The 9,219-nt window shown below is 50.9% G+C and overlaps 2 protein-coding genes across 4 annotated transcripts in view; one reads left to right on the top strand and one right to left on the bottom strand.

The window, feature by feature from the left end:
- Window positions 1-682, top strand: part of cdyl (chromodomain protein, Y-like) — a 10,111-nt gene extending 9,429 nt beyond the window's left edge. For all 3 annotated transcript variants that reach the window (XM_038719115.1, XM_038719116.1, XM_038719117.1), the window contains exon 7: window positions 1-682. This exon is cut by the window's left edge and continues 784 nt beyond it. The gene's annotated coding sequence lies outside the window, so the exon portion shown is untranslated.
- Window positions 683-1,215: 533 nt separating this feature from the next.
- rpp40 (ribonuclease P/MRP 40 subunit) lies at window positions 1,216-9,191 on the bottom strand. The gene is made up of 8 exons (XM_038719123.1): window positions 8,997-9,191; window positions 6,124-6,268; window positions 5,921-5,989; window positions 5,736-5,831; window positions 5,529-5,651; window positions 3,553-3,733; window positions 3,322-3,456; window positions 1,216-2,047 (listed from the first exon to the last, which is right to left on the bottom strand). Exons 1-8 carry the CDS (start codon window positions 9,114-9,116, stop codon window positions 1,849-1,851), a joined length of 1,068 nt encoding a protein of 355 aa, XP_038575051.1. The 5' UTR covers window positions 9,117-9,191; the 3' UTR covers window positions 1,216-1,848.
- Window positions 9,192-9,219: the final 28 nt, after the last annotated feature.

Genomic DNA, 9,219 nt, shown 5'->3' with positions numbered 1-9,219 from the left:
GTCCCTCTGCTTTCAGTCTCGGTGCTAAGCTAGGCTAGCAGTGTCCCTCTGCTTTCAGTCTTGGTGCTAAGCTAGGCTAGCAGTGTCCCTCTGCTTTCAGTCTTGGTGCTAAGCTAGGCTAACAGTGTCCCTCTGCTTTCAGTCTTGGTGCTAAGCTAGGCTAACAGTGTCCCTCTGCTTTCAGTCTTGGTGCTAAGCTAGGCTAGCAGTGTCCCTCTGCTTTCAGTCTTGGTGCTAAGCTAGGCTAACAGTGTCCCTCTGCTTTCAGTCTTGGTGCTAAGCTACTCCTTTAAATCGAGACGACCTCTGACCTTCTCCCAGAATTCCCTCTGATGAATGTGTGCATGGAAGAATAAACAGGAAGTGGAGGCTGAGCAGAAACAGGAAATGAACTGTTTTTTGTGAACAGAGATCAAGCCATCAGGACTAAGGTCAGCCTGCAGGGGGCGCTGGCAGGACTCTGAAGTCACTAAGAACATTTGTATGATCATGCAGCAGTTTGACTGGGACGAATTATGGGTATCTGTTGACACCTGAGAGGTGAGACAGCGGCGCTGCTGTGTGTGGGCGGTGGCCTGTCAGTCCTGACCCGGGTCCAGGTGAGCAGACTGGACTGTGATCCAGAGTCCTGAACCTGAGCTTATGTCACATGTGAAATTAAACTTTAACCACGTTTCAGTAAGTCGTCTGCTGGCTGTTTATTTATAATCTGAGCTAACCGCTAACCACACGGCTAACGCTCCCAAAAATCTCTACAGATTATATCTACATATAGATCTAGACCTGTATGTAGATCTGCGCCCCTGTTAGTCGTCGTCAGCTGAGATCAGTGGCTTTGGTTGCACAAAGCTGTATCGGCCTCTCTGTGTTCAGCTGCTCTGTTATCTTTGTTCTTTAAAGTTTGACCTCAAAGTCTTCAGACTAAAAGTAACATTTTCAGCTTTTCCTTCATAATCACACAAATAATTCTTAATTTTTTTTCATATCGCAGAGAAGAAAAATGTTTTTTTCCAGCATCCTGCAGAGAAGCAGAGACCTTTACCTCCTGTTAATAAACCGAGAACGCCACGTTTGGAAACACGGTGACGTTTCAGGGTTTCCGACCTTCGGACAGCTGTTAGCAGTCTTTATGCTAAGCTAAGCTAAGTAGCTGCTATAGCTTCATATTTACTGGACAGTGTGAGTGATGGACAGACAGGTGAATCAGGCTGAAGGGACTTTTTACAAAGAGCCTTTTAATAAATCAGATTCAGATGAACACAAACGATCACAGATTCACAGAACTCTGATCCAGATGACAAGAATTCAAAGCGACACTTTCAGAAAGTTTCTGCTTTCACCTCAAATAAAATATTTCCGCTCACAAATAAAAGTCTGAGGCATTTTAATCCAAAGTGAGCTGCAATCGGTTTAAACTGCAAAACACACCAAAGAGGTGACAACACTGAAACCAGCTGGCGTCCTCGTGGGGGACAGGCGTCCTGGGCCCCTGTAGCCAGGTGGAGGTGGTAGGTGTGGTCATGAGGGACAGGCGTCCTGGGCCCCTGTAGCCAGGCGGAGGTGGTAGGTGTGGTCATGAGGGACAGGCGTCCTGGGCCCCTGTAGCCAGGCGGAGGTGGTAGGTGTGGTCATGAGGGACAGGCGTCCTGGGCCCCTGTAGCCAGGCGGAGGTGGTAGGTGTGGTCATGAGGGACAGGCGTCCTGGGCCCCTGTAGCCAGGCGGAGGTGGTAGGTGTGGTCATGAGGGACAGGCGTCCTGGGCCCCTGTAGCCAGGCGGAGGTGGTAGGTGTGGTCACGAGGGACAGGCGTCCTGGGCCCCTGTAGCCAGGCGGAGGTGGTAGGTGTGGTCACGAGGGACAGGCGTCCTGGGCCCCTGTAGCCAGGTGGAGGTGGTAGGTGTGGTCGTGGAACAGCAGCAGACTGTAGAAGTTCTCTCCTCCTCTCAGGACCCCGTGCTCGTTGCCCCCCCACGACACCGGACTGTCAACAAAACCGTGAACCGTCAGCGACACCCAGGACTCCAACCGAGGCTGCTCCAGGTACCTCCTGCAGGACAGGCGAGGACATGATTCAGGTTTCAGAGGAACACTAATGTACACAGTACAGGTCATGGACTAAGGGTCAGAGCATTTCAGCCCCAGCCCAACGGGGCCCCACTTACTCCGGGCCTGGATCAGGATTCTCCTTTAATCATTTTAGACTTGCATCAGTTAGACGAAACCAGGAGGGACAGGAAGAGGATTTACACCCTGACAGTTCGCTCGAGGCTGCAGGTGAGCAGCAGGTCTGGGTTCTGGTCTGGGTTTGGACTTTGGGTTGGGCCGTGTTCTGTGGTGAAGCCTTTGATGTGTCGCCAGCTGTGAGGTCAGACAACCTGGTTTTAATTATCGTTTGTATTCCCGGTCAGAAACGCCTTGTTACTATGGTGATAAAAGTTTCCCAAAACCCTCGTTCGAACTACGAAGGTAACGTCCAGGCAGGAACCATCGCTGGTTTGTGGCCAGACGATTCATAAATGTGTTCAAGTGTTGAAACGAAAATACTTGATCAAACCTATTTTACTAAATGTCAGTTCTTCACTTTTCCTTAGAGCTCAATAAAGACCAAATAAAATCATCAGCTTATTTTATTTATATTGTTCATTTTCTTGTTTCTATAAAATGAAAAGTTAGCATAATAATGTCACAGCTGACACATTCAGGCAGGATGTGAAGACGTTGGGTGAGTTTCCTGCTGTGAAAGTCAGACGAACGCACCTGGAACCACGTTGGTCCGAACGTTTTCAACTGCTGGTTAGTTTAACGATGCATCGTAACAACGTAGTTCAACGCTACGGGAAACGCTGTCTGTTTACAGGCTGTGTACAGACGGTGACGTCATGTCTAGATTTCAACTGCAGGGCAGAGTGGGATCTGCAGCTGGTCTACATATATACACGGGGGTCGGGACAGGGGTCGGGACAGGGGTCGGGACCATCACAGACTCAGTCTGAGCTGAGAGCCCGACACCCTGTCCGCTCAGGACAGATTCACTAAGAGACTGACAGGCTTCAGGTTACGCGGTCTGGACCGATCCGTGTCCTATGAAGAACTACCGGCAGCTATTAGCAGGTTTAGGCGCGACGACGGCAAGAAGCGAAGTGACTGAAAACAACAATGGCGGCTCCTTGAGGTTAGCGTAGCTGCTTTAGCATCACTTCATCTGAACAGGAAGAACAGAACCGACTGGCTGCGTCATGTGGACTCAGATCTGAAACCAGTTCTGGACCTGCTTCCTGGGTGTAAATCCTTCCCAGCCCCTCAGGTCAGAGGTCAGCTGACCTGAGCTGCTGGATGAGGCCGTGGACGTCCTGAGGAAGCAGCAGTCCGTAGACAGAGACGCTCAGAGCTCGACTCAGCGTTGTCTTCGGCTCAGGACAGACCAGCGAGGACAGGAAGCTGCTGGACGAATTCTCGCTGAAACCACAGAAGAAGAGCCAATGAGAGGACACGTGACAGGTGTTTACACAGCAGGTAAAGTGAGACGCGTCGTCACGGCGTCCGTCCTCTCACCAGCTGACGTCGGCATCCACGGCTCCGAGCCACTCCAGGAAGCTATGAGGGTCACGTGACTGCAGGTCAGAGGTCAGCAAGGCGGGGCAGGACAGGTCTGTCAAAGTGCGGCTGCTGACCTCAGGTCTGTGCTCCGACCAATCGTAACGAGACAGGAGGGGCTGCAGAGAGGCCCCGCCCCCTACAGGACAGACAGGATGGGGTTATGGGTGGCATTACAGTGTAACTCTACCAACCCTCCGTCTCACAGCGCTGCAGTGATGTCATGGAGCGCTCCCGTCTATGCCCTCTAGCCCACGCCCTCTAGCTTTTGCCCTCTAGCACTCGCCTTCTAGCCCACGCCCTCTAGCTTTTACCCTCCAGCCCTCGCCCTCTAGCTTTTGCCCTCCAGCACTCGCCCTCTAGCCCACACCCTCTAGCATTTTGCCCTCCAGCACTCACCCTCTAGCTTTTGCCCTCCAGCCCACGCCCTCTAGCTTTTGCCCTCCAGCCCTCGCCCTCTAGCTTTTGCCCTCCAGCCCTCGCCCTCTAGCTTTTGCCCTCCAGCCCACGCCCTCTAGCTTTTGCCCTCCAGCCCTCGCCCTCTAGCTTTTGCCCTCCAGCCCTCGCCCTCTAGCCCACGCCCTCTAGCTTTTGCCCTCCAGCACTCGCCCTCCAGCACTCACCCTCTAGCTTTTGCCCTCCAGCACTCACCCTCTAGCTTTTGCCCTCCAGCACTCGCCCTCTAGCTTTTGCCCTCTAGCTTTTGCCCTCCAGCACTCGCCCTCTAGCCCACGCCCTCTAGCTTTTGCCCTCTAGCCCACGCCCTCTAGCTTTTGCCCTCCAGCACTCGCCCACCAGCACTCGCCCTCTAGCTTTTGCCCTCCAGCCCTCGCCCTCTAGCTTTTGCCCTCTAGCCCACGCCCTCTAGCTTTTGCCCTCCAGCACTCGCCCTCTAGCCCACGCCCTCTAGCTTTTGCCCTCTAGCCCACGCCCTCTAGCTTTTGCCCTCCAGCACTCGCCCTCTAGCCCACGCCCTCTAGCTTTTGCCCTCCAGCCCTCGCCCTCTAGCTTTTGCCCTCCAGCACTCGCCCTCTAGCCCATGCCCTCTAGCCCATGCCCTCTAGCTTTTCGCCCTCTAGCCCACGCCCTCTAGCTTTTGCCCTCTAGCCCACGCCCTCTAGCTTTTGCCCTCCAGCACTCGCCCTCTAGCCCACGCCCTCTAGCTTTTCGCCCTCTAGCCCACGCCCTCTAGCTTTTGCCCTTCAGCCCACGCCCTCTAGCTTTTGCCCTCTAGCCCACGCCCTCTAGCTTTTGCCCTCCAGCCCACGCTCTCTAGCTTTTCGCCCTCTAGCCCACGCCCTCTAGCTTTTGCCCTTCAGCCCACGCCCTCTAGCTTTTGCCCTCTAGCCCACGCCCTCTAGCTTTTGCCCTCCAGCACTCGCCCTCTAGCCCACGCCCTCTAGCCCACGCCCTCTAGCTTTTGCCCTCTAGCCCACGCCCTCTAGCTTTTGCCCTCCAGCACTCGCCCTCTAGCCCACGCCCTCTAGCTTTTGCCCTCTAGCTTTTGCCCTCCAGCCCTCGCCCTCTAGCTTTTGCCCTCCAGCACTCGCCCTCTAGCCCATGCCCTCTAGCTTTTGCCCTCCAGCACTCGCCCTCTAGCCCATGCCCTCTAGCTTTTGCCCTCCAGCACTCGCCCTCTAGCCCACGCCCTCTAGCTTTTGCCCTCCAGCACTCGCCCTCTAGCCCACGCCCTCTAGCTTTTGCCCTCCAGCACTCGCCCTCTAGCCCACGCCCTCTAGCTTTTGCCCTCTAGTCCACGCCCTCCAGCAATCGTCCTCTAGCCCACGCCCTCTAGCCCACGCCCTCTAGCACTCGCCCTCTAGCACTCGCCCTCTAGCACTCGCCCTCTAGCTTTTGCCCCGCCCCCACTCATGTTGTTGCTTCCAAGTGACTTCCATGCTAGTTACATTAGCTTTAGCATGAAGTTAGCTCACCTGGATGATGTGTCAGCAGGAAGTCTGTTTTCAGTAGAAGTCGTGACTTCAGGCCTGTGAGGAGTCTCTGGTAGCCCCGCCCACCAGGAGCCATGCTGCTGTCAGTCAAATTAATAGATACCACTGTAAAACACACATATACAGACGCTGAGTGACAGGAGAAACACACCGCACATGTCAGCGTGATGTCAGCGTGATGTCACTGACCGAATCTGCACTTTGCTCTGTGGTTGAATCTGGACGGTTTCCCTTCAACTCCCAACAACTCATACGAGTCTTTATCCAGAGAGAGAGTCAGGTGACCTGCAGACAGAGAGACAGACACCTGTTCATGATAGATGATGACATCACCAGGTGGGGTTCTGATGATGTCAGCAGTGTTGAGTTTTTACCGTTTGGCGTCAGAGCGACGCAGGGATCTTCATCCACCCTGGTCCTGTATGACACACCGTACACACTACCTGAAACACGCACACATTTCCACACGTTAACAGTCTGCTGCTGTTTGTTCATCAGGTGTGTGTGCATGCAGGTGTGTGTGTGCAGGTGTGTGGGTGTGTGTGCAGGTGCGCAGGTGTGCGTGTGCAGGTGTTACCCTGGTAAACGGCCGTCTCCAGGAAGTGTTTGTCCAGCACTTCGTATACTGGCAGCTTCCTGATCAGGTAGAAACTGCTGAAACTGTTTAATGCAGCATCCAGGTGAGAGGGGGCGGAGCTACACTCAGGCAGCAGCACAGACACCTGCACAGGTGAAACGACACATTCCTTAAGCTGAGTGACATTTGTGTTTTCTGGCATGACACACATGTAACTCACCTGCGTTTCAGCACAGAACAGCCCCCCTGAGCACACACCTGTTCTCCAGACGTTCCTGCTGGTTCTCTTTAGAACGTCTGAATGATCAAACTTAATCTGTGGAACTAAACTAGTGATGAGACGTAAATGTCCGCTGGATATTAGATTTCTGTATTCAGACACTCAGTGCAGTACTTAATAATAATAATACTAGCAGTAATACTAAGTATTATTCTGTGTATCAGGATACTAATCACTTGACGTGCAGCAGTACTGCAGTGTTAGTGTGTATTTGTACTACGTGTCTTGTATTATTTTATTTAACCAGGAGAGGCCCGTTGAGATTAAGAACCTCTTAATCCCCGCAAGGGTGACCTGGCCAAGACAGGCAGCAGCATATAAAAAATACCAACACAGGTACAGACGAATAACACGAGACTGGTAAGCTAACATTTCATAAAGTCATCTTTACACTCCAACAGCATTTACATATTATGGCATCTGTCTTTCATTTTGGATTTAAATGCGTTTAGTGAGATGAATTCGGTGAGTTTCAAGTCATTTTGCAATGTACTCCATGCTGAAGGTGCAGAATACAGTTCGGGTCTTTGGCACAGAGAGCATAAAGAAGTCCTGAGAATGCAAAGAGTGACGCCCGTTACTTTTCTGCATGATATGAACATATAGTTAGTTTGGCAGCAGAGCAAGAATTGCCTTATATATGAAAGTGTACCAGTGACAGAGCCTTCGGGTGGCCAGAGGACGCCACCTACCCGAGAGTATAGCTTACAGTGGTGAGTCAGCGCTTTGCAATTTGTAGGCTGTGTCAATCATATGAAGACTCTGTGCAGAGGTATGCATATATAAAAGATCACCGTAGTCCAGAACAGATAAACAAGTGGTGGCCACAAATCGCTTTTTACATTAAAAGAAAAACTATTTATTTTGAAAATAAAAACCCAGTTTTAGGCACAGCGTTTTCACCAGGTGCAGCACATGTGGCTTAAAAGTCAGGGAGCCATCAATCGAAAGACCGAGGTTTTTATAGGAGGTAACAACCTCCGTTTCACGTCCCCCCAGAGGGACCACCGGAGGGATGCTTTGAAGCCTGGTCCTGGATTTGGTAAACAACATAAGTTTGGTCTTATCTGCATTTAGAACTAATTTCAGCTGCATAAGGGTATTTTGGTTGCTTGTATAAGAGCTGACGCACAGCAACATATGACAGTATCAGATTTAGAAGATTTGCATTTGACACATTTTGACCCATATTGTTTATATAAATAGTGAATAAAAGTGGACCTAATACAGAGCCCTGTGGTATCCCCTTAGTGACTGCTACAGTACTGGAACATAGACCTCACAGCTAATACAACTGCTTGCTCTGAAAGTCCTGAGGTAATATGAGGCAATGATCAACAGTATCGAAAGCTTTGGACAGATCAATAAAGATTAATGCCAAATGTTGCCGCTTGTCAAGTGCAACCAAATCGTCATCATTGCAGCTGTGATGGTGCCACATCTTTTTCTGAAGACTGACTGATTTGTAGGAAAAAAACTGTATTTGAGTATAAAAACTCCTTTAGTTCATCTCTCACATCTTCAAGAATCTTAGCTAGTACTGATAAATGAGATATTGGCCTGTAATTATTTAGAATAGCTGGGTCACCCCCTTTTAATAAAGGGAGAACAAAAGCCGATTTCCACTGGAAGGTTAAACAGACACGTAAGAGGCACAGCTACAAAATCGGCTGCCAATTTCAAGACATTAGGATCAATAAGGTCAGGTCCGGAGGTTTTTCTACAATTTTAGGGCTTGATGAACTTACAGTAGTTTTGGTTCTGTCTGTGGAATCTCTCAGGTGAATCAGCTCCTCCCACCGAAGGACCAGGTCTTAGGTTTTGATGCGACCCCTTCTGGTTCTTCCAGAATCTGCCTGAACTGTCCTGCCTCAGTTGACCAGACCTGTTTCTCCTCCAGCCTGACGACCAATGACCGAGCTAGTCTCTGGTCCACATGCTGCTCCTTAGTGGAATAACTTGGCGCTACCTTCCAAATATCTGACTCTGAATGAGGTTGAGGATTTAAAATGCTCCAACGTATTTCTACATGGACAGAAGCAGGACGTCGGCGTGGACTGCTCAGACCTGCACCAGGTATTTCGGACTCCTTCCCACTCCTGCACTTTTTGGATCTCCGTCCATCTCTCTCCCACAGTGACCTCCTACCAAGACAAATCACTCCTATTCTCTTCCGTTGCGTTCTGCACGGCACAGACCCAGAATAACGCACATGTATATATCTGTAACGCTGTTCTTCCATATTATATATTTCTACATTTATTTATGTTGACTGTGTGTTTGTCTACGTGCAGCACCTCATCACCACAGCAAATTCCTCGTATGTGTAAAACACTACTTGGCAATAAAGCTGATTGTGATTCTATCAGCAAGCTGATGTTCTTGCTGGTAAAATCACAGCTGTAGAGCTCGCTGTTCCCCCGACCCAGTCACACATTAACTTCCTGCCCCCCCCCCACGGACCTGCCTGCGGTTTTCTGTGTCACCATCATCTGTTTTCAGACTTTTATTTTGAAATCCCGTGCCAAGCACGTTTTTTTTCTGTTAGCTGCTAACTGGCTAAGCTAACATGCTAACGAGCTAACGAGCTAACCTTGTGGTTGAAGTGCAGCTGCTCCACCTGAGAGCTCAGCCGGTTCTTCTCATCCAGGAAGCTGGACCGCTCACAGACCAGCAGGGACCGGGGAGTCCGGTCCAGATCAGCAGACTGCATCTCTGTCCTCTGAGCAGCGTCCGGATCCTGGTCCTGGTGACCCGCTACAACCTGCTTCCTGTGAGGGGTTTTCAAAATAAAAAGCTTCCGGCTGAAGAGCTCT

The sequence above is a fragment of the Micropterus salmoides genome, unplaced genomic scaffold (assembly GCF_014851395.1).
Source record: "Micropterus salmoides isolate LMB-PRFRI ecotype aquatic unplaced genomic scaffold, ASM1485139v1 Ms_hic_scaffold_14, whole genome shotgun sequence".
NCBI lineage: Eukaryota > Metazoa > Chordata > Actinopteri > Centrarchiformes > Centrarchidae > Micropterus > Micropterus salmoides.
This window is presented reverse-complemented; position numbering and strand designations above follow the sequence as displayed.

Bases quoted from the DNA above. Each gene is read 5' to 3' on its own strand.
- rpp40 (XM_038719123.1), bottom strand. From the start codon at position 9,116: ATGCAGTCTGCTGATCTGGACCGGACTCCCCGGTCCCTGCTGGTCTGT. The intron at 6,269-8,996 runs GTTAGCTCGTTA...TCACCTGTGCAG, and splicing joins AGCTGCACTTCAACCACAAG to GTGTCTGTGCTGCTGCCTGA. The intron at 2,048-3,321 runs GTCAGCTGACCT...CCTGTCCTGCAG, and splicing joins GGCCTCATCCAGCAGCTCAG to GAGGTACCTGGAGCAGCCTC.